This window comes from Oncorhynchus kisutch, linkage group LG13, assembly GCF_002021735.2.
Source record: "Oncorhynchus kisutch isolate 150728-3 linkage group LG13, Okis_V2, whole genome shotgun sequence".
NCBI lineage: Eukaryota > Metazoa > Chordata > Actinopteri > Salmoniformes > Salmonidae > Oncorhynchus > Oncorhynchus kisutch.
In genome coordinates, this window is record NC_034186.2 from 64383280 (window position 1) to 64408195 (window position 24916).

The window sequence follows — 24916 nt, forward strand, 5'->3', positions numbered from 1 at the left end:
CTGGTTCAGTCCATGAGGAGGAGATGCACTGCAGTACTTAATGCAGCTGGTGGCCACACCAGATACTGACTGTTACTTTTGATTTTGACCCCCCCTTTGTTCAGGGACACATTATTCTATTTCTGTTAGTCACATGTCTGTGGAACTTGTTCAGTTTATGTCTCAGTTACTGAATGTTGTTATGTTCATACAAATATTTACACATGTTAAGTTTGCTGAAAATAAACGCAGTTGACAGTGAGAGGACGTTTCTTTTTTTGCTGAGTTAATGAACATATGACTAATAATATATAAATGAATAAGTTTACAAACTATAATACTATTTTTCTTTGTGTGTGTGTGTGTGTGTGTGTGTGTGTGTGTGTGTGTGTGTGCGTGCGTGTGTGTGTGTGTGCGTGTGTGTGTGTCCCAGCTCACCTGGGCCACCTCCTCAAAGTCCTCGTGTCTCTTCTGTAGGGCCCGAGCTCTGTGTAGGGACTTCCCCACTCCGGTATGCTTACTGAGGAAGGCTTCACCATGGTTCTCTATCCAGTCCAGCACCTGCACACACACACACACACACACACACACACACACACACACACACACACACACACACACACACACACACACACACACACACACACACACACACACAGGGGCGAGAGTGAGAGACTGAAATAACCCTGGTACAGAGAGGGTTTGCTAGAGCCGTGTCTAATAAAGGCTGTTATTAGGACCCTAGAGAGATGTAGCACATGCTCGATGACAACATCTGTGTACAGTGATAGGCCTTAGGATAGTTGCTACTTGGAATCAGATACGTTGAGCGTTTGGTTGAGCCTGCCTGCTGGCTACAATGGAACCAATTAAATAGGCTAGTCCCAAAAATGCACCCCCAGCACTGCATGCAGGCTCAATTAAATGCTTGAAGCATTTGCAAGAAAACAGATACTATTTGAACCCAGGTGTGGTGACTACTAGCCTATGAACAGGGACATTATTGGTCTGTATGCGCTGATCTGATGTGCTGCGCCACAAGGGGGAGCTTTGGGACTTTCAGCTTGACGAACTGTGTCTGGGACAGTTCTACAGACGGCCCTGTTCTGTTCAAGGCTGCTGCCATAACATAATGCCTTCCCAGTTCAGACCCACCCTCTACCCTCTGCTCTGCATCACTGTGCCAAGTCGGGGTCTGCGTCTCAAATGGCCCCCTATTCCTAGTCCATAAGGTTTTGGTCAAAAGTAGTGCACTATATAGGGAATAGGGTGTTATTTGGGACACAACCTGGTACTTTTAATAAGGAAACATGGATGAAGAAATCCATAATCCACTACAGACCAACGTGTCAGCCTTTCTATGGACTGTGATAATATATCTCAGTTAATAACGGCCTTATTATTTATTGAACAGATGGGTGGCCAGCTGCCTCATCTCACTATTATTGCTGAATAGAAGAATAAACAGGATTTTGATTGTGGTTTTTCAAGGTCTCTCCTCTTAGAGCGCATCATTCTATGGGACATATGGAACACGCAACACATTACACGGCAGTAAATTGGATTACCATGGCAACTAGTACGTATCAGGAGAGAGAGAAACAGAGAGAGAGGGAGAGAGAGAGAGAGAGAGAGAGAGAGAGAGAGAGAGAGAGAGAGAGAGAGAGAGAGAGAGAGAGAGGGAGGGAGGGAGGGAGAGAGAGAGAGAGAGAGAGAGAGAGAGAGAGAGAGAGAGAGAGAGAGAGAGAGAGAGAGAGAGAGAGAGAGAGAGAGAGAGAGAAACAGAGAATAGCGAGCATGTCCACAGGGCACAGAGAAGTAGAAACCAACTCAGTCCTAATCACAAGGGTCTGTCAGCCACTCACAAAGATACGTTTTCACTCAGAAACCCCAGGAGCCACTGAAAACGCTTTGAAGAAAGTGGAGATGGATAAATGTACCCCGCAAAATTAAAACACAGTTCTCTTTAGTTTTGAACATGCATGAAAATCAGGTTTTATATGAATAAAACACTGTACAATAGGTATAGTGGTCCCTGACAATGATGGTAAGGTGTCTGTGTATTATGTATCCTGTATGTTTGTTCGTGTGTGTTTGTGTGTATGTTTGTGTCACTGTGTGTGTGTGTGTGTGTGTGTGTGTGTGTGTGTGTGTGTGTGTGTGTGTGTGTGTGTGTGTGTGTGTGTGTGTGTGTGTGTGTGTGTGCCTGCGTCTTCCTAAGCGTGTGTACCTGCTGGACGTCCTGTTGGAAGACACAGAGCTGCAGGCGCTGGTGCAGCCGGACCTTTCGGTGTTGCCAGATGTTTTCCAGTTGTCTCTGGTGGTGTAGCACCTCGTGGATGATGTCCAGTACGTGGTGCACCGCCTTGGAGTAGTTGGCAGAGGCCGTCAGCGAATCAGCACTACCCGGGGTCAGGGGCCGTTGCAGCTTGTCCAATAGGGACTTCCCGTCTTGGCTCACCTGGAGAGGAAAGGAGAAGATAGGAGAGATCCCAGGTGAGGTGAGGAAAAGGTTGACAATGAACTTTGAAAACACAACTGAATCAAATTTATGCAGGATTTCTTGAGTGCATGTTGCAGATGCTATTTATTTTACTTTAAAACACGATGACACAAAAAGTGCTAAATCACCAACTAATCCCTTCAGTACATGAGCACTGGGCACCAGAATATGTAGTGACTGCAGGCCCCATAGTACCTCAGAGTAGGCAGTGGTGATGTGCTCATAGAGTCCTGTGTGATGGTGGATGGTGTCCTCCAAGTCCTGTAGCTCAGAGGGCAGGTCTCCTTCTCCACACGCCTTACACCACGGCTCCACATTACCCATGTACTGGAGGAGACACACACACACACCATCACACATTATAATGGTAATCACAAGGGTGTGTGTGCATGGTGGTGTGTGGTACAGAAGGAAAAGAGACCAAAACCTATAGAAGGTTAAAGGTAAATTATGGTAATTCTCAACAGTGCATTAGTTCTACTACTTGAACACTATTCTATTCTAGAAGGATTAAATAACGTCATGACTACCTAAATGTACCACAGCATTTGTGGTACATTTATGTGCCATCATCCAACCACAGTAACTAGCGCACACAAAAACACTTCTTCTAAAATACAAAAACGTGTAAATAGCAAAAACAGACATTGAAAAATACCTATAATTGTCCTCGTGTCTGTCTCTCTAACCCTCCCTCTCTGTCTCTGTCTCTGTCTGCCTCCCTGCCTGTCTGCCTGTCTGTCTGTCTGTCTGTCTGTCTGTCTGTTTTATATATCAGTCAATTACACATTCATGGCACGGGATGAAAGCAACACATTGCCTTGCAGGCAGCCCTAGCTAACATTATTATTAGCTCTGCATTATCCCAGCAGCGTACTACAATGCCATTAAGAGATAGGAACTATTTTCATCTGTTCCTGTGGGAGCTGGCCAAGGAGAGGAGGAGAGGAAAGTAGAACAGAAAGTAGAGGCACTTCAGGAGAATAATGATACAAAACAAGTGATTATTCTAGAAATGAAGGGATGAAGAGAGCAGAGATAAAAGACATAGGCATCATGTCATGAAAAATGTCAGTGTGTGAGTGTCTCTCTCTCTCTCTCTCTTTGTGTTTCTCCTCAACCATCCCCCCGTTCGTCCCCAGACTGACAGAGAGGTCTAGAACCATGGTAAAGAAACACAGACAAACACACACACACACACACACACACACACACACACACACACAGACACACACAGACACAGACACACACACACAGACACACACACACACACAGACACACACAGACACACACACACACAGACACACACACACAACACACACACAGACACACACAGACACACACACAGACACACACAACACACACAGACACACACACACACACACACACACACACACACACACACACACACACACACACACACACACACACACACACACACACACACACACAGACACACACACACACAGACACACACACACACACAGACACACACACACACACACACACAGACACACACACAGACACACACCGAAAGGTCCGGCTGCACCAGCGCCTGCAGCTCTGTGTCTTCCAACAGGACGTCCAGCAGGTACACACGCTTAGGAAGACGCAGGCACACACACACACACACACACACACACACACACACAAACACACACACACACACAGACACACACACGCACGTTACTTAAACTTAGCTTCACATGCCAACCGCACACAACCAAACATCAGATACGACACCTCCACATGAATCAGTTTGTTGGAAAACACACGACAACAACTAAGTCCATATAGAAAATGGGCTTACAATACAGCCTCTTCCAAAGCAGGGGAAGATTCAATCTATGGAGTAGCTTCAAATCCTTGCGGACAGTAGGGTACAGAAACATGTAGTCTATAACAATACTGCCCACCCTGCTACTCTGGACATCTGGTTTCAACCTGACCTCATGCACTACAATAGAGGTGAAGAGAGAAGAATGCAGAGAGGGAGGAGGAGAAAGGAAGACAGACAGGAATAAAAAGCTTAAGTGATGAAAGACGGAGAAAGGAGGGGGAGCAAATCGAGGCAGAGAGAGGAAAAGAGAGAGGAAAATAACAAGAGTGTGGGTCTCTGTAGGAGCACACCGCTGGAACAGGTAGTAGAGGGTCAGAGTGTTTTGGCCCTTTCCTGTTCAATCTGGAAAATCACAATGTGTGTGTGCGAGTGTTGTTGTCTGTGTGTGTGTGTGTGCTTCCTCCTCACCTGGTCCACCTTCAGGTGGAAGGCAGCAGACATCTCCAGTAGGGTGGAGCGTTCGTCCAAGGCAGCAGCGAAAGCCTTCCACTCCTGCTCCAACTGACCTGAGATCTGCTGGATCTGCTGCGATGCGTAGTGCCCAGACTCCAACAGCCGGTTCCCCACAGACATGATGCGGTTGATATTTACATAGACATTCTGGAAGGAGAGTGGAGGAGACATATTAGATATTCTGTAAGAGGGGAGAAGACATGACGAGGTTAATAGTTACATAAACATTCTGTAAGGAGAGGGAGGGGACATGACACACATTCTGTAAGGAGAGGGAGGGGACATGATACACATTCTGTAAGGAGAGGGAGGGGACACGATAGACATTCTGTAAGGAGAGGGAGGGGACATGATACACATTCTGTAAGGAGAGGGAGGGGACATGATAAACATTCTGTAAGGAGAGGGGGGGGACATGATAGACATTCTGTAAGGAGAGGGAGGGGACATGATATACATTCTGTAAGGAGAGGGAGGGGACATGATAGACATTCTGTAAGGAGAGGGAGGGGACATGATATACATTCTGTAAGGAGAGGGAGGGGACATGATAGACATACTGTAAGGAGAGGGAGGGGACATGATAGACATTCTGTAAGGAGAGGGAGGGGACATGATAGACATACTGTAAGGAGAGGGAGGGGACATGATAGACATTCTGTAAGGAGAGGGAGGGGACATGATAGACATTCTGTAAGGAGAGGGAGGGGACATGATAGACATTCTGTAAGGAGAGGGGGGGGACATGATAGACATTCTGTAAGGAGAGGGAGGGGACATGATATACATTCTGTAAGGAGAGGGAGGGGACATGATAGACATTCTGTAAGGAGAGGGAGGGGACATGATAGACATACTGTAAGGAGAGGGAGGGGACATGATAGACATTCTGTAAGGAGAGGGAGGGGACATGATATACATTCTGTAAGGAGAGGGAGGGGACATGATAGACATTCTGTAAGGAGAGGGAGGGGACATGATATACATTCTGTAAGGAGAGGGAGGGGACATGATAGACATACTGTAAGGAGAGGGAGGGGACATGATAGACATTCTGTAAGGAGAGGGAGGGGACATGATAGACATTCTGTAAGGAGAGGGAGGGGACATGATATACATTCTGTAAGGAGAGGGAGGGGACATGATATACATTCTGTAAGGAGAGGGAGGGGACATGATAGACATTCTGTAAGGAGAGGGAGGGGACATGATATACATTCTGTAAGGAGAGGGAGGGGACATGATATACATTCTGTAAGGAGAGGGAGGGGACATGATAGACATTCTGTAAGGAGAGGGAGGGGACATGATATACATTCTTTAAGGAGAGGGAGGGGACATGATAGACATTCTGTAAGGAGAGGGAGGGGACATGATAGACATTCTGTAAGGAGAGGGAGGGGACATGATATACATTCTGTAAGGAGAGGGAGGGGACATGATAGACATTCTGTAAGGAGAGGGGAGTAAAGTGTTACCAATATTTACATAGACAGAGGGAGGCAGGGGGAGGGAGGGGGGAGGGAGGGAGAAAGACAGAGATAGAGCGAGAAGGAGAGGGAGTGAGACAGACAGACAGACAGACAGGGTGACAGACAGAGAGGGAGGACAACAGGGAGCGAGTCACAGACAGGCAGGAAGGGAGGAGGGACAGAGACAGAGAGGGGCGGTAGACGGACAAACATAAAGACAGACAGAGACAGAGAGAGAAGGAGACAGACAGACAGAAAGGGAGGGAGACAAACAGACAGTGAGGGAGGGAGACAGACAGTGAGGGAGGGTTAGAAAGACAGAGATCAACACAGGGTGGGCCATGGCTACAGACCCAGCCACAGGAGTGCCTACGTCCATAGTAAGGGCTTGGGAGGCTGGTGAGAAGTTAACACAGGACACACACAACACAACCTACTGTACACACACACACACACACACAACCCAGTCCAAATCAAACACCCAGAGAGACTATTACTCAATGAGAAGAGAACAGAACCCCTCCAGTCCAAAGGAAAACACCAGCTGGCCTTGGCCTCTACCCTCTTACGTTACAGTGAACAGAGGGGAGGTAAACTGTCAACTGGAAACAGACAATAAGGGGACTACTATCATAGTGCTAAGTGCCTGTATTGTGAAACCAAACAAATCTGCATCCTGTCGAGAAAATACATTGAATGGTAAAGCCAGAAATGTGTACAGAACTGAGAATATCAGTGAAGTCAAAAAACACTTGAGATTCATGGTAAATTACATGTTACAACATTTCAAAATGGTCACCCAACTGCTGAACCAACAAACACAGCCAATCAAAAGCTAAAGGAAGTGACGGTGAGCGTGTAGCAGGCAGCTGATCTTAGTTATCCTGTGAAGCGTAGCGAGCCGAGCAGAGTGGAGGGGCTACACCCGTGGGAGAGGAGGAAGTCCCTCTAGTCTGACCACATGTCCACATGCTTCCACTCAGCCAGCTCCAGCCAGCCCCGACAGACAACACTGTGTGTGGCTGGGTGGGGAGAGAGAAGGGGAGGTGAGGATAAGGGAGTGCATAGCATGAGATCCACCCAGACAGAAAGGAGGTTCAGTCACGGGTCATGAGTTTCTCCCTCTCCTTTATCACCCATATCACAGTGATAATCACAGGGCTTAAGGCCACACCCCTCACTGCCTGCCTGCTGCTCAAAATGTAACACTTTGGTTGGGTTTTATTGTGGTAGTACAGCTTTAAATCCAAAGAAAAGTGAATAGTGGGATCTAGTGTATGGTACAGTCACACACAGGCTGTGTTGCACTAAAACAGTGGTCATTACTTTCCAGTCCTATTGGCTCTAGTACAGCTCAACAATGGCCACGCTTCCCCTGTTTGAGAAGCCCTTTTAGTAGGCTTCCTCTTTCATGTGGTCAGAGCTACAACGTTATCCCAACGGTTTAATGAGGTGTTTATGGGAGACGAGCTCTCGCTGCCAGCTGTAGACACACACACACACACAGTTGATGAGCTCTCGCTGCCTGCTGTCGAGATCTACGGCATGCTGGGTAATTAAGGTTAGGGATCGATACCCTCCCTGACGCTGTCAGTGTCATCCTACTACTCGCACACTAAAACCAAAACAACACCAAAACAACACCATGTCTCTTTAATTGTGGTCCACGAAGCTGTTGTGACACGATAGACATAGATCAGCAAACACAAATTAATTATTCAGTTTTACATGCAGGACTGTTAGCATTCAATTACCCCTGGCTGAAACAATTACAGGTTTTTGTAGCCTGGTTTTTATCTAAATGAGAGGCTTTAATGAATCACACAACACCGCAGTGTGCTCTGAAACAGAGGTGGGTGAATCCTCATTATACTAATCCATAGCAAGGGAACATCAATGGACCAATGTTCAACATCTCTGTCTGTCTGCAAACACTTTTTAAACTGATGCGAGTTGTGAACACCACAAGCGGACAAACAGACAGACATACGGACGGGCAGAACGGACACACACTGGGCTGGGCTAGATAAAGACATCTGCCCTCCTGAAAAACGACAAACGCCTGACTCCGACGACATCTGTGAAGCATTCAAATGAGAGGTTAAATAACAGCCTCTCTTCACTACGTCTTCATTCCTGGATGTAAAACGACAGACAGCAAGGTATCTTAGCCAGGGAAGCTAGGCAGAGGGCAGGCCTAATGTAAAACGACAGACAGCATGGTATCTTAGCCAGGGGGAGCCAGGCAGAGGCCAGGCCTAATGTAAAACTCCTGGAGGACCCAGGTTAAAGGGAAAGTAAACACTGGGACAGGCCTCTGCATAGTATCCATTGAGTGATCACATTACATACACCACCAAGGCTTACCCACACAGCTGCATACCACAGAACCTTCCTCTGTCTCTCAAGCATCACACACACAGAGCAGGGAGGGTCCACTCCACAGAGGAAAATACTGGCACTTATACTGCTGTCACAAAGCCCATTTTTGCATGGCAAAGATATGAAGTGTGGCCGCTTTCCATCTCAACATCCCAGACTTGGGGAAATCAAAACAAATGCAATCAAGAGTTATTTGTCTACGCCACAGGGACTGGTCCGACACCGGGTGTATAGTGACATGTGAACATGATAATGATAGTGTTTCCATTGTGTTTTCGGTGTAAACAAACAGGCAACATTCCAGATAGGAGATAGGATCAGGATGGAACATGAAGAACTAATCAATGAGACTGACACAGTAATGGAGGGCTTGGCATACGCCAATAGCCCAAGGCTAAGTCCCAAATGGCACCCTGTTCCCTATATAGTGCACTACTTTTGACCTGGGCCCATATGGCTCAAGTCAAATGTAGTGCACTGTATGTAGGGAATAGGGTGCCATTTGGGACACAGACCGAGACTCTGAGAGAAGAGAACGTCTTGAACAGGAAGCTCCTGGGGTGACTGGCTGGCTTCTCCAAAATGAGGAACACGACAGAAAGGCTATTTTTTATTTCATATTTACTTTGTTTTAATATTCACACAGAGAGGAGACACTAGGAGACTAGGCCACAATGACATCACATTCTAGCATTACCATTTCTATTATGTGTTTCAAACAGGCTTCCATTCTGTCGCTATCGGATGGCTATCTGCTTTTCTATTGAACTGGTTTTGAATTTCTGGGCCGTTTCTCCCCAAAGTGGAACCATAGAGTTTAATGTTACAACACCCCCATAGGGGGTAGACTACCATCACATGTCCATACTTTTCATTCGCATACTACAAATGACATAATCATAGCAGATCATCAGCCTCAGCCTAAATGGCTGAACTCTAGTCTAGCTGGGGAATCGGGGATATTAGAATATTTACTCAAGGTGGCAAAAAGCATATTTATCACAACAGTGAACGCATTAACACATTGTGATTAATACTGCTGCTGTCCATGATGCTTTCATTGTGATAATCTGCCCTTTCAAACGTACGCACACACATTTTACCCTCACAGTATCATCATCAGCAACTAGCTCTACCTCCCAAATTTGATCCTGGCAGTCACACAGTCTTTCTAGTCAACAGGAAGCATGGCATCCTGGGGAAAAGGAGGCGTCAGACCCTCTGTTTCAGAATCCCCCTGCCTTTTGTTGACACTGCACAGTGATGGCTAAGTCATGCACAATAATGCCTGTGTGACTGTGACCAGGGCTGGGTCTAGGTCTGGGTGATCCCCCTGCCTCAATGGGGCCTGTCTGTCTGTCCGCTTCTCAAAACAAGCTAGGCTGGCTCAGCACAAAATAACTCGATAAACCTCTTACAAGCAAGATCATACTAAATGATAAGAGGATAACATTTAATTGTATAGAGAAGTGGTTCCCAAACTGTTGGGCGAGGAGTCAGCAGAAAAAAGAAATGCAATTATTTTTTTAAGGAACTTAGTCCGGATTTGAACTTACTCTTGAAAGTTGTAATAGAAGAATGCACAAGGTGCCATTTGGAAATTGGGTAGTGCATCATCAGTTCTTCTTGTCTTGTCAGTCATTGCAGACCTTAGAGCTATTTATAACTTGTCAGAAATGTCCAGATCAACTAGCCCATGTCTACGTTTTTAAATTCAGTTTTTTTAGGCCCTTTATATTGTTGTAATTTTTTGTCACTCAAATATCACATGAATACACATTAGACATGGCAAAATGTATAGCATTGCTATAAAATGTGCTCCCTCTCCGGCCTCTAGGTCACCAGGCTGCTCGTTATGGCGCACATCTGTCACCATCGTTACGCACATTATGACACTCACCTGGACTCCATCACCTCCTTGATTCGATAGGCACCCATGCCTCAGCTGGCTCGATAGGCTCCCACGCCTCAGCTGGCTCGACATGCTCCCGTGCCTCAGCTGGCTCGACAGGCTGCCATGCCTCAGCTGGCTCGATAGGCTCCCATGCCTCAGCTGGCTCGATAGGCTCCCATGCCTCAGCTGGCTCGATAGGCTCCCATGCCTCAGCTGGTTCGACAGGCTGCCACGCCTCAGCTGGCTCGATAGGCTGCCACGCCTCAGCTGGCTCGATAGGCTGCCACGCCTCAGCTGGCTCGACATGCTCCCATGCCTCAGCTGGCTCGACATGCTCCCATGCCTCAGCTGGTTCGATAGGCTGCCATGCCTCAGCTGGATCGATAGGCTGCCACGCCTCAGCTGGTTCGATAGGCTGCCATGCCTCAGCTGGCTCGATAGGCTGCCATGCCTCAGCTGGCTCGATAGGCTGCCATGCCTCAGCTGGCTCAATAGACTCCCATGCCTCAGCTTGTTCGACAGGCTGCCATGCCTCAGCTGGTTCGATAGGCTGCCATGCCTCAGCTGGTTCAACAGGCTGCCATGCCTCAGCTGGTTCGACAGGCTGCCATGCCTCAGCTGGCTCAATAGGCTCCCATGCCTCAGCTGGCTCAATAGACTCCCATGCCTCAGCTTGTTCGACAAGATGCCATGCCTGAGTTGGCTTGATAGGTTCCCATGCATTAGCTGGCTCGAAAGGTTCCCATGCCTCAGCTGGATCGATAGGCTGCCATGCCTCAGCTGGATCGACAGGCTCCCATGCCTCAGCTGGCTCAATAGGCTCCCATGCCTCAGCTGGTTCTACAAGCTGCCATGCCTCAGCTGGCTAGATAGGCTCCCATGCCTCAGCTGGTTCGACAAGATGCCATGCCTGAGCTGGCTTGATAGGTTCCCATGCCTCAGCGGGATCGATAGGTTCCCATGCCTCAGCGGGATCGATAGGTTCCCATGCCTCAGCGGGATCGATAGGTTCCCATGCCTCAGCGGGATCGATAGGTTCCCATGCCTCAGTGGGATCGATACGACAGGCTGCCATGCCTTGGCGGGTTCGATAGGCTGCCATGCCTCGGCGGGTTCGATAGGCTGCCATGCCTCAGCTGGCTCGATAGGCTCACATGCCTCAGCTGGCTTGACATGCTCCCATGCCTCAGCTGGTTCGATAGGCTGCCATGCCTCAGTGGGATCGATAGGCTGCCATGCCTCAGCGGGATCGATAGGCTGCCATGCCTCAGCGGGATCGATAGGCTGCCATGCCTCAGCGGGATCGACAGGCTGCCATGCCTCAGCTGGTTTGATAGGCTGCCATGCCTTGGCGGGTTCGATAGGCTGCCACGCCTCAGCTGGCTCGATAGGCTCCCATGCCTCAGCTGGTTCGACAAGCTGCCATGCCTCAGCTGGTTCGACAAGCTGCCATGCCTCAGCTGGCTAGATAGGTTCCCATGCCTCAGCGAGATCGATAGGTTCCCGTGCCTCAGCGAGATCGATAGGTTCCCATGCCTCAGCAAGATCGATAGGCTGTCATGCCTCAGAGGGATCGATAGGCTGCCATGCCTCAGCGGGATCGACAGACTGCCATACCTCAGCTTGTTTGATAGGCTCCTATGCGTCAACTGGTTCGACAGGCTTCCATGCCTCAGCTGGTTCGACAGGCTGCCATGCCTCAGCTGTTTCGATAGGCTGCCATGCCTCAGCTGGTTCGATAGGCTTCCATGCCTCAGCTGGTTCGACAGGCTGCCATGCCTCAGCTGGTTCGACAGGCTGCCATGCCTCAGCGGGTTCGATAGGTTCCCATGCCTCAGCAGGATTGATAGGCTGCCATGCCTCAGCGGGATCGATAGGCTGCCATGCCTCAGCTGGCTCGATAGGCTCCCATGCCTCAGCTGGCTCGATAGGCTCCCATGCCTCAGCTGGCTCGATAGGCTCCCATGCCTCAGCTGGCTCGATAGGCTCCCATGCCTCAGCTGGCTCGATAGGCTCCCATGCCTCAGCTGGCTCGATAGGCTCCCATGCCTCAGCGGGATTGATAGGCTGCCATGCCTCAGCGGGATCGATAGGCTGCCATGCCTCAGCTGGCTAGATAGGCTCCCATGCCTCAACTGGTTCGACAGGCTGCCATGCCTCAACTGGTTCGACAGGCTGCCATGCGTCCGCTGGTTCGATAGGCTCCCATGCCTCAGCTGGCTTGACATGCTCCCATGCCTCAGCTGGTTCGAAAGGCTCCCATGCCTCAGCTGGTTCGATAGGTTCCCATGCCTCAGCAGGATTGATAGGCTGCCATGCCTCAGCGGGATCGATAGGCTGCCATGCCTCAGCTGGCTCGATAGGCTCCCATGCCTCAGCTGGCTCGATAGGCTCCCATGCCTCAGCTGGCTCGATAGGCTCCCATGCCTCAGCTGGCTCGATAGGCTCCCATGCCTCAGCTGGCTCGATAGGCTCCCATGCCTCAGCTGGCTCGATAGGCTCCCATGCCTCAGCGGGATTGATAGGCTGCCATGCCTCAGCGGGATCGATAGGCTGCCATGCCTCAGCTGGCTAGATAGGCTCCCATGCCTCAACTGGTTCGACAGGCTGCCATGCCTCAACTGGTTCGACAGGCTGCCATGCGTCCGCTGGTTCGATAGGCTCCCATGCCTCAGCTGGCTTGACATGCTCCCATGCCTCAGCTGGTTCGAAAGGCTCCCATGCCTCAGCTGGTTCGATAGGCTCCCATGCCTCAGCTGGTTCGACAGGCTCCCATGCCTCAGCTGGCTCGATAGGCTCCCATGCCTCAGCTGGCTCGATAGGCTCCCATGCCTCAGCTGGCTCGATAGGCTCCCATGCCTCAGCTGGGTGAACAGTTTCCCGCTGGCTCGACGGAGGCAACCGGGGAGGTCTCAGCCGGCTCATCAGGCTCTCTTGCCTCATCCGGTTCGTTAGGTTTCTGTGCATCAGTGGAGGCCACCGGTCCGCTCCTGATCGCCGGGATCGTCCCTGTGGTTGGCGAGTTTCTTCTTTGTGTTATGTTCCATTTATTTATTACAACACTCACTCCCTGAACTTGCTTCCCAACTCTCAGCGCACGTCGTTACAAAAACTGCAAGTAGAATTGCAGGAAATAAGCTTTAAACCTAAAAATTCACTCCACCACAGGTGGTAGGTGCGGGATGTTCCCCAATGCAGGACGGGGGGGGGTTTGGGAACCCCTGGTATAGATGAATACGTCCAAGGAAACAATGTCATACAGAAAGAGCACTGCAACTTAGTGTAAATGTACTTTACAGTGTTATACCACCATACAATCCAGAGCTAGGTTCCCCAACTGGCGGCCTGCAGGCTGAATTCATTGTTAGACATAAAAAAATGCAAAAACAGTTCCAAGGGATTTTAATTTAGGAAATCTGTTCCCAAGTATTTCCATGTATAATAGAGAGATGTGATCATATACAAATGTAAGTAAGATTTGAAATTATTATGTTTTAGTCAAAAATGATATCTGTTTAGGCTTCTTGTGGTCAATTTGTAGAAATGATTTGTAATTACTGCATGTTCCGGCCCCATGACCACCCGCTCAAGAGAAAAATCGGCCTGCTGATGAATCTAGTTGATGATCCTGATCCAAAAATACAGTACAACAAAAAGCTAGGGCTTCAATTCATGCCCTCATTTTCTCCTTTAGGTCCCATGAGCAGCAGAGAGCAGATGGGGGCCGGAGCTAGGGCCCTGTACTGACTACTGACAGCCAGTGCAAGAAACAGGATAGGGCAAGGACGAGTGGAGGGAGAGAGGGCAGGGAGACCAAGTGATTCATCATCTTCCCCTACAGAACACAGCTAGGGCTGTTTAACCCTGCAGGCAGCCAGGGAGGTTCAGGGCGGGCAGCACACACGTACACGCACACATACAGACACACACAAACACACACATGCAGGAGATGGATGGCTTGTCTCAACCTCACACTGCATGTGGTAGCTACTGGGAGGACTGTTTAGTTTAACCCATCATTATGTGGCCCTTTTAAAGGGGGGTGACTATAAATAAGCTATAGATTACTATAAATAAGGTATAGATGACTATCAATAAGTTTCAATGTATTTTAACACAAAGCTGAGGGGTACAGTAGTTTATGGTCATTGTAAATGTTTATGGTCATCAGTAAAGTAGAAGGGGGTATTCTTACCATACAGTTCATGGCAAAGTGGTTGTGCTGAGTCTGCAGCTCCCCCGCATGCTGGTGGTTCCCTCCTATCTCTGTGTAGCTGGTCAGGAACAGGCCCTTGTTGTGCATGATCCAGTCAAACATCTGTGGACGGTGTGACACACACACAGCCATGGGCACACAAACACGCACGCACACAGGCAGGCACAAGCACACAGAAGAAGGTCTCTATTAGCAGGTACTGTACCTTACAGCTCTGGAGGGGTGAGAGAGAGACAGAGAGAGGGGGGGGGGGCTGGGCTAAAGGCTGATGACATGGATGTTTGGAAACTCAGGAGGGCAGATGGAATGACTCCACTCCACTGTATTGAACTGTGTGTCAGCCTGACCCTAGTGTCATGTTGTCATACTGCCTAGACTCGTGATGTTGCCACTGGGAACGCCAGACAGCTAGCATGACAAGAAACCTCAGCGTGACAGTTACCATTTCAACTTGACCTCTGAGACATGCTTTAATAACCGGGGATAATAATAACATGCCTGGGGAGGAAGAGGAAGAGGATGAGGTGGTGGTGTAGGAAGAGGAAGAGGAAGAGGAGGTGGTGGTGGGGAGATGTAATTAATGCTTTGCTCTGACTAACTGACAAACATGTTTGTTTCCACAGCAGGGAGGCATCACATTACCATCTGGCTGATAGCTGCATGACATCCATATAACTGTAGCTGGGTCTATGCACACTGACAGGCTATGGGCCATTACAGTATACTGCAAACAAGCATCATTACTCCTGCAGATACTTATCCCATTCTGATTGCTATGAAGTAATATTCTCAGTGCAAATCCAGACTTCACTGGTGAGCTTGGCATGCTTTCTTTCTAATTATGAATGCTAGGATGAGAGATATGGACTAAAATGGGATTCCTTTGAATAGAAACAATCCTTGTCCTATTAACACAAAAGTGAAAGTAGAGTGTAATTAGTTCATAACATACCTTCTCTGCATCCTGCTCAAACAGCCGCAGCTGGAAGCACTGGTCCAGTTTCAGCTTGCGCATGTGCCACAGCTGCTGCAGGTGCTGGCGTGTGCCATGCAACTTGTCCAGCAGGGCACTCACTTTTGGCACCAGGTTGTGGGCATCTGGGTGGCCTGTGAGCCCATCGTTAGCATCCGTTCCCCCGCCACCGTGGTTAGTGTAGCCTCCAGGGGTGACACTACCCTGCTGAAGCCTCTGGAGCAGCCTGCGTCCCTGTGTGTCCAACTCCTCCACCGAGGCCTTGGTGGCCCTCTTCTTGAGCGAGGCATGTTCCTCCATGAGGCGCCGTGCACACTCCAGGTCGCGCGGAAGGTCACGCTGCGCCAGGGTCTCCTGCAGCTCCTCCAGCCGCGTCAATGCCCGGGCGGCATCGCCGGCGAAGTCCTCGAAGGCCACGCGCACCTCGATCCACTCGTCGTGCTCGTACTCCAGGCTGCCCTCGAAGTCTGACGTCAGCTGGGAGGGGTCCACCACCTTGGTCAGGCCCTCGAGAGACACCATGACCGTCTGCAGGAAGAGGGAGGGGGAGGGTTCAGACACTAATATAAACAGCAATCTGTGAGGAAGAGGGAGGGTTCAGACACTAATATAAACAGCAGTCTGTGAGGAAGAGGGAGGGTTCAGACACTAATATAAACAGCAGTCTGTGAGGAAGAGGGAGGGTTCAGACACTAATATAAACAGCAATCTGTGAGGAAGAGGGAGGGTTCAGACACTAATATAAACAGCAATCTGTGAGGAAGAGGGAGGGTTCAGACACTAATATAAACAGCAATCTGTGAGGAAGAGGGAGGGTTCAGACACTAATATAAACAGCAATCTGTGAGGAAGAGGGAGGGTTCAGACACTAATATAAACAGCAATCTGTGAGGAAGAGGGAGGGTTCAGACACTAATATAAACAGCAATCTGTGAGGAAGAGGGAGGGTTCAGACACTAATATAAATAGCAGTCTGTGAGGAAGAGGGAGGGGGAGGGTTCAGACACTAATATAAATAGCAGTCTGTGAGGAAGAGGGAGGGTTCAGACACTAATATAAATAGCAGTCTGTGAGGAAGAGGGAGGGTTCAGACACTAATATAAATAGCAGTCTGTGAGGAAGAGGGAGGGTTCAGACACTAATATAAATAGCAGTCTGTGAGGAAGAGGGAGGGTTCAGACACTAATATAAACAGCAGTCTGTGAGGAAGAGGGAGGGTTCAGACACTAATATAAATAGCAGTCTGTGAGGAAGAGGGAGGGTTCAGACACTAATATAAACAGCAATCTGTGAGGAAGAGGGAGGGTTCAGACACTAATATAAATAGCAGTCTGTGAGGAAGAGGGAGGGTTCAGACACTAATATAAATAGCAGTCTGTGAGGAAGAGGGAGGGGGAGGGTTCAGACACTAATATAAATAGCAGTCTGTGAGGAAGAGGGAGGGTTCAGACACTAATATAAACAGCAGTCTGTGAGGAAGAGGGAGGGTTCAGACACTAATATAAACAGCAATCTGTGAGGAAGAGGGAGGGGGAGGGTTCAGACACTAATATAAATAGCAGTCTGTGAGGAAGAGGGAGGGTTCAGACACTAATATAAACAGCAGTCTGTGAGGAAGAGGGAGGGTTCAGACACTAATATAAACAGCAGTCTGTGAGGAAGAGGGAGGGTTCAGACACTAATATAAACAGCAATCTGTGAGGAAGAGGGAGGGGGAGGGTTCAGACACTAATATAAATAGCAGTCTGTGAGGAAGAGGGAGGGTTCAGACACTAATATAAATAGCAGTCTGTGAGGAAGAGGGAGGGTTCAGACACTAATATAAATAGCAGTCTGTGAGGAAGAGGGAGGGGGAGGGTTCAGACACTAATATAAATAGCAGTCTGTGAGGAAGAGGGAGGGGGAGGGTTCAGACACTAATATAAACAGCAGTCTGTGAGGAAGAGGGAGGGTTCAGACACTAATATAAACAGCAGTCTGTGAGGAAGAGGGAGGGTTCAGACACTAATATAAATAGCAGTCTGTGAGGAAGAAGGAGGGTTCAGACACTAATATAAACAGCAGTCTGTGAGGAAGAGGGAGGGGGAGGGTTCAGACACTAATATAAACAGCAGTCTGTGAGGAAGAGGGAGGGTTCAGACACTAATATAAACAGCAGTCTGTGAGGAAGAGGGAGGGTTCAGACACTAATATAAATAGCAGTCTGTGAGGAAGAGGGAGGGGGAGGGTTCAGACACTAATATAAATAGCAGTCTGTGAGGAAGAGGGAGGGTTCAGACACTAATATAAATAGCAGTCTGTGAGGAAGAGGGAGGGTTCAGACACTAATATAAACAGCAGTCTGTGAGGAAGAAGGAGGGTTCAGACACTCTTATAAACAGCAATCTGTGAGGAAGAGGGAGGGTTCAGACACTAATATAAATAGCAGTCTGTGAGGAAGAGGGAGGGTTCAGACACTAATATAAATAGCAGTCTGTGAGGAAGAGGGAGGGGGAGGGTTCAGACACTAATATAAACAGCAGTCTGTGAGGAAGAGGGAGGGTTCAGACACTAATATAAATAGCAGTCTGTGAGGAAGAGGGAGGGTTCAGACACTAATATAAATAGCAGTCTGTGAGGAAGAGGGAGGGGGAGGGTTCAGACACTAATATAAACAGCAGTCTGTGAGGAAGAGGGAGGGTTCAGACACTAATATAAATAGCAGTCTGTGAGGAAGAGGGAGGGTTCAGACACTAATATAAATAGCAGTCTGTGAGGAAGAGGGAGGGTTCAGACACTAATATAAATAGCAGTCTGTGAGGAAGAGGGAGGGTTCAGACACTAATATAAATAGCAGTCTGTGAGGAAGAGGGAGGGTTCAGACACTAATATAAATAGCAGTCTGTGAGGAAGAGGGAGGGTTCAGACACTCTTATAAACAGCAATCTGTGAGGAAGAGGGAGGGTTCAGACACTAATATAAATAGCAGTCTGTGAGGAAGAGGGAGGGTTCAGACACTAATATAAATAGCAGTCTGTGAGGAAGAGGGAGGGTTCAGACACTAATATAAATAGCAGTCTGTGAGGAAGAGGGAGGGTTCAGACACTAATATAAATAGCAGTCTGTGAGGAAGAAGGAGGGTTCAGACACTAATATAAACAGCAGTCTGTGAGGAAGAGGGAGGGTTCAGACACTAATATAAATAGCAGTCTGTGAGGAAGAGGGAGGGTTCAGACACTCTTATAAACAGCAATCTGTGAGGAAGAGGGAGGGTTCAGACACTAATATAAATAGCAGTCTGTGAGGAAGAGGGAGGGTTCAGACACTAATATAAATAGCAGTCTGTGAGGAAGAGGGAGGGTTCAGACACTAATATAAATAGCAGTCTGTGAGGAAGAGGGAGGGTTCAGACACTAATATAAATAGCAGTCTGTGAGGAAGAGGGAGGGTTCAGACACTCTTATAAATAGCAGTCTGTGAGGAAGAGGGAGGGTTCAGACACTAATATAAATAGCAGTCTGTGAGGAAGAGGGAGGGTTCAGACACTAATATAAATAGCAGTCTGTGAGGAAGAGGGAGGGTTCAGACACTAATATAAACAGCAGTCTGTGAGGAAGAGGGAGGGTTCAGACACTAATATAAATAGCAGTCTGTGAGGAAGAAGGAGGGTTCAGACACTAATATAAATAGCAGTCTGTGAGGAAGAGGGAGGGGGAGGGTTCAGACACTAATATAAACAGCAGTCTGTGAGGAAGAGGGAGGGTTCAGACACTAATATAAATAGCAGTCTGTGAGGAAGAGGGAGGGTTCAGACACTAATATAAATAGCAGTCTGTGAGGAAGAGGGAGGGGGAGGGTTCAGACACTAATATAAACAGCAGTCTGTGAGGAAGAGGGAGGGTTCAGACACTAATATAAATAGCAGTCTGTGAGGAAGAGGGAGGGGGAGGGTTCAGACACTAATATAAACAGCAGTCTGTGAGGAAGAGGGAGGGTTCAGACACTAATATAAACAGCAGTCTGTGAGGAAGAGGGAGGGTTCAGACACTAATATAAACAGCAGTCTGTGAGGAAGAGGGAGGGTTCAGACACTAATATAAACAGCAGTCTGTGAGGAAGAGGGAGGGTTCAGACACTAATATAAATAGCAGTCTGTGAGGAAGAAGGAGGGTTCAGACACTCTTATAAACAGCAGTCTGTGAGGAAGGTATGGAAGGAGATCCGAGAAGGTCATTTTATGACACTCATGACACGTCATTCATATTTTATGGGAGAGGCCCCAATGAAATTACACCCTGATGCAGATATCATTATTAATGACTATTTATGTTAATAAACCAACTGAATAGATTGTGTTATCAAAATTCCATAACCAACATAATTAAACATGGATTATGAGGAGTGGTCAACAACAGATCTATTACGCCCAATGTTCACTTGAAAAGGTGGGCAAAAACATTCCAGGACTTGTAGCTGCAGCCATGTTACCAGTCATAACACATAAATCCCTATGAGATAACGTCAACACATGCAGTATCCACAGCTCTTTAAAGCCCATTCATGTGTATGTTGTGTATTCTTTAGCTGTGGGCTCGAATTAACGCCAATCTGAATATCCCTAATCAGACTGCCCTCTTTACTGAGACTCTGCTCTCTATGAGGCCCATATATCCATGTTCCACTCTAAATAGGTCAGAACTAAATTTAACAGCTCCAGCTTCCTACCCACACGGGACTCTCTCTGTCGCAGCTTTAATGTCACTTTCCAATTCCACACAACACTTCCTAGGGCTCATAACGATACCTTGGAACATTCAATTTGAAGGTAAACAATTCATTTGAAGAAAAACAAATAAAAACATTCACATTGCAAACTAATTTCCTCATGCATTACAACTCCAGAGACTACAAACATATTCTCAGTATAGCCTAAAGATGATTAAGATATCAAATCTCCTCAGACACTTTTGGGAAAAGATCCACATCTGTGGATCGATTCAAAGCGGTTGAGTCATAATACTACAGTAGCAGTTTCAGAACCCATAAGGCAACCTCGCGCTAGGTAGCTCGCTCGCTCAAATTATTCTGTATGAATGTCATCACAAGAGACAATCCAGGGTGGACCTACCTCAAATTCAAACTTGGAGCTCCCAAAATTGGTCCTCTGTTTCTGCCAGAAGTTGTCTGGTTTGATGATGAGGGCGACGTGGATGCAGGAAGGGAAGGATTCCTGCAGGATCTTCAGCAGAGGCTTGATGCTGTCCCACTTAGAGCCTCGCATGTCAACGATGACCGTGAAGCCATGTCTGCTCACCTCCTCACTGAGACAGACCAAGACAACAATCACAAGCAGCCATGAAATTCACAAATCACCAGTCAAATATTTTGTTTACTTCCATGACAAAAAACTATTGTTAATATTCAAATGAAAATGAACTGGGTGGTGAAAATCTCTTTCACCAGATGCCTCAGAAGAAAAAAACGTTGAGATGTTCAATGACTCGCTTACCAAAAGTGTCCCGTTGCAAAAGTACCATAAAAGGATATCCCCAGTGTTTAAGGCTTAAAGTGAGTGTCTCACAGCGCAGGAGGCCTTGTGCTCTGAACTAAATCACTATGACTTCACTCTCGGAAAAGACCAGTCCAGCCGTCTCCCCGGGAGAAACCATAAGAAAACAGTGGGAGAGAACTAGTGAACCGGAGAGAGAGCCAAATACAAAGTGAGAGAGATATAAAGTGAGAGCGAGAGTTTGTTTGTGTGTATAAAAGAGAGAGTGTAAAACCACCCTCCCGCTGAGTGGACAGCACAGACAGTCTCGCCGAGGTAACGCTCCACTAGCAACTCCGCTAGCCAACCGCCCACGCCATCCACGTCGTAGTCCAGACCGACGCCCCTTCCCTCTGGATGCCGCCCGCACCAGATCCCCTACACTGTTTTCCTATCCACTAGACAGCCTCTAGGCTAGTATCCAATAACACTGAAAACAGACAGAGAAGAGGAGAAGCTTGCCTGCAGCTAAACAGCACAGAGAGAGAGAGAGCGAAAAGGAGATGGCCTGAGAATATCTATCTGCAGTTTGTTATTAGTAAGTGACCCACTCCGCTGTGCTCTGCTCTGCTCTGCTCTGCTCTGCTCTGCCTGCCTGGCGTCATCAGCCCCTACAGAGAGAGGCCCAGGGGGAGTCTAACCTACATACAGCCCTGGACTGCACTGCACTACACTATAAACAAGCACATGCGCACCCACACACACACGCATACAGACAGACACACGCAAATGCATACAGACACACACACACACTGTATACTGAGTAAACTATGTCAACAGACAGTGGTAACGGTACTGCACCAGGCTGAGGGCTGGAGTATAATACTCTCTCAAATGCTGCACAGGGAGGTGGCTGCTTAAAAGGAAGAATCCATTTCAAATAAAGCAGAGAGTGAAATCACAGTTGGGGAGGAGTTGATTTTGAAAACACACAGCGATACACAGGTGGTAGTCTGGGGAGGGTTGCCTCGTTCATGCTGGACTCCAATAGAATGTGACACAGAGGAGAGTCAACAAGCTGGTTTTCATTATCCAACTTTCAGAGTTAATACTGTGTGTGTGTGTGTGTGTCTATGTGTGTGTCTATGTGTGTGTCTATGTGTGTGTGTGTGTGTGTGTGTGTGTGTGTGTGTGTGTGTGTGTGTGTGTGTGTGTGTGTGTGTGTGTGTGTGTGTGTGTGTAGTGCAGGGAAAGGAGGCCGGGCTGGGTTCAACAGTGTGTTCAGTTATCATGTATGTATAAGAAACAGTACCTGGGGATACCAGCGAGGTAAGCTATGAGTCTGCGGAGGTCCTCTGTTCGTATTCTGTCATGGTTACTCCTGGCTGGGAAGGTAAGGACAGGACCCCCACGTCTATCTCGGCCACCTGGGGGACACAGGAACCAGGACCATGAGAAACACACAACGGACAACCAAGAAACAGGGATTTACAAATCCTGCTAGTTGTCCTCACCTTTTACAGTATAATGGACTCTTAGCGTAATACTGGCAACTGAAGAATGCATGACTATTTTACAATAATATGAGTACTTTGAGGTGAAATCCCTCATCATCTTCATAGCTGTTTACAGCATACTTTATAGCTTTTAGTTAGTGGCAAGACTAAGTCATGAGTATTGACATGACTAAGTCATGTCAGCAGTAAGTCACAGCAGGTCAGGGTCATGGCACGGTTCACACAGACAGCTCCACTCACAGCTTAGCTGAAACTACATCTCCCTGCAGAGGAAGCTTTGCCTGCCTGATGCTTCCCTGTTTTGTGTTGTAGGCTGTTGTTCCCACCATAATGTGCTGCCTATTCCCAGTGCTCTGTAGTAAATGTAGAGCTGCAGTGAATCATGTGAGGTCGTTTGTGTGTGTGTGTGTGTGTGTGTGTGTGTGTGTGTGTGTGTGTGTGTGTGTGTGTGTGTGTGTGTGTGTGTGTGTGTGTGTGTGTGTGTGTGTGTGTGTGTGTGTGTGTGTGTGTGTGTGTGTGTGTGTGTGTGTCTGTGTGTGTGTGTTCCCATGACATTCTACAGACCATATAGAATGGTCAACACCATGGATCAGAGACATTGTGTTCCTCACCTGATATGAAGGCAACCTTTTCTTTAAGGATGGGCAGAACGTCTATGGCCTTCATCTCCTCATTTCGATGAAACCCTGAAATAAACAGGGAAATGCAGTCAGTCAGAACAGTAAATCAGACCATCGAGGTTCAGTTTTGGATTGAAGTTGACTTGATAACATGATGTCAGTCAATCAGTCATGTTCTCATCACCACTAATACACAACTTGCTTTGGGTTAGGACTGAAAAGGTTCAGAGCCACAGAGTGTACCAGTCTGTTAAAAATCAGTCTCTGAAGTTGACCCAAATCCAGCAGCAGAACCCTGACATGAGATTAAACCAGCCATCTCTTTGTCATTACAACCCTATGACAGGTTGAACACTTGAGAAGGCCTAATATGAATTCAGGATGGTGACAACCACTAATAACAACAAAAATAGACCATAGAAGTTATGACCATTATCAAAGCAGTGACTAGATCGATAGTATCATATCTATAGCTCTGGTCTTAACTCATGCCCTCACCTACTCACCAGATGGCTCTGGTCTTAACTCATGCCCTCACCTACTCACCAGATGGCTTACACTCAAAATAGAGAGCAACCCACACGTATACGTACGATCACACACACACACCTTTACATTGTGTCATAGCATCATAGCACAGCCTGTAAATTTTTAATTTTTTTATTTAACCTTTATTTAAGTCAGTTAGTCAGTTAAGAACAAATTCAAATGTACAATGACGGCCTCGGAACAGTGGGCTAACTGCCTTGTTCAGGGGCAAAACTACCGTTTTTTTCACTTTGTCAGCTCAGGGATTCAATCTTGCAACCTTTCGGTTACTGGCCCAACGCTCTAACCACTAGGCTACCTGCCGCCCCAAATAAGACAGAGTAAATTCTGTAGCCATACAGTGTAGTAGTAAACTCAGCAAAAAAAGAAACGTCCTCTCACTGTCAACTGAGTTTATTTTCAGCAACCTTAACATGTGTAAATATTTGTATGAACATAAGATTCAACAACAGAGACATAAACTGAACAAGTTACACAGACATGTGACTAACAGAAATGGAATAATGTGTTCCTGAACAAAGGGAAGGTCAAAATCAAAGAAACTGTCAGTATCTGGTGTGGCCACCAGCTGCATTAAGTACTGCAGTGCATCTCCTCATGGACTGCACCAGATTTGCCAGTTCGGGCTGTGAGATGTTACCCTCACTCTTCCACCAAGGCAACTGCCAGTTCCAGGACATTTCTGGGGGGAATGGCCCAAGCCCTCACCCTCCGATCCAACAGGTTCCAGACGTGCTCAATGGGATTGAGATCCGGGCTCTTCGCTGGCCATGGCAGAACACTGACATTCCTGTTTTGCAGGAATACACGCACAGAAGGAGCAGTATGGCTGGTGGCATTGTCATGTTGGAGGGTCATGTCAGGATGAGTCTGCAGGAAGAGTACCACATGAGGGAGGAGGATGTCTTCCCTGTAACGCACAGCGTTGAGATTGCCTGCAATGACAACAAGCTCAGTCCGATGATGCTGTGACACACCGCCCCAGACCATGACGGACCCTCCATCCCCAAATTGATCCCGCTCCAGAGTACAGGCCTCGGTATAACACTCA

At 47.8% G+C, this 24916-nt stretch overlaps 1 protein-coding gene across 3 annotated transcripts in view; it reads right to left on the reverse strand.

Annotated features, from left to right (window-relative positions):
- Positions 1–24916, reverse strand: part of LOC109901700 (triple functional domain protein) — a 148306-nt gene that overhangs the window by 62071 nt on the left and 61319 nt on the right. For 2 of the 3 annotated variants that reach the window (XM_031786915.1, XM_031786917.1), the window contains exons 3-11: positions 23308–23382; positions 22492–22606; positions 20820–21012; positions 15692–16240; positions 14719–14841; positions 4731–4922; positions 2678–2809; positions 2210–2440; positions 418–540 (exon numbers count right to left, since the gene is read on the reverse strand). In XM_031786915.1, coding sequence (XP_031642775.1) covers positions 418–540; positions 2210–2440; positions 2678–2809; positions 4731–4922; positions 14719–14841; positions 15692–16240; positions 20820–21012; positions 22492–22606; positions 23308–23382 — 1733 coding nt within the window. Of the gene's footprint in view, positions 1–417; positions 541–2209; positions 2441–2677; positions 2810–4730; positions 4923–14718; positions 14842–15691; positions 16241–20819; positions 21013–21200; positions 21977–22491; positions 22607–23307; positions 23383–24916 lie in introns of those variants that run through there. The other variant, XM_031786916.1, reaches the window with a different exon arrangement.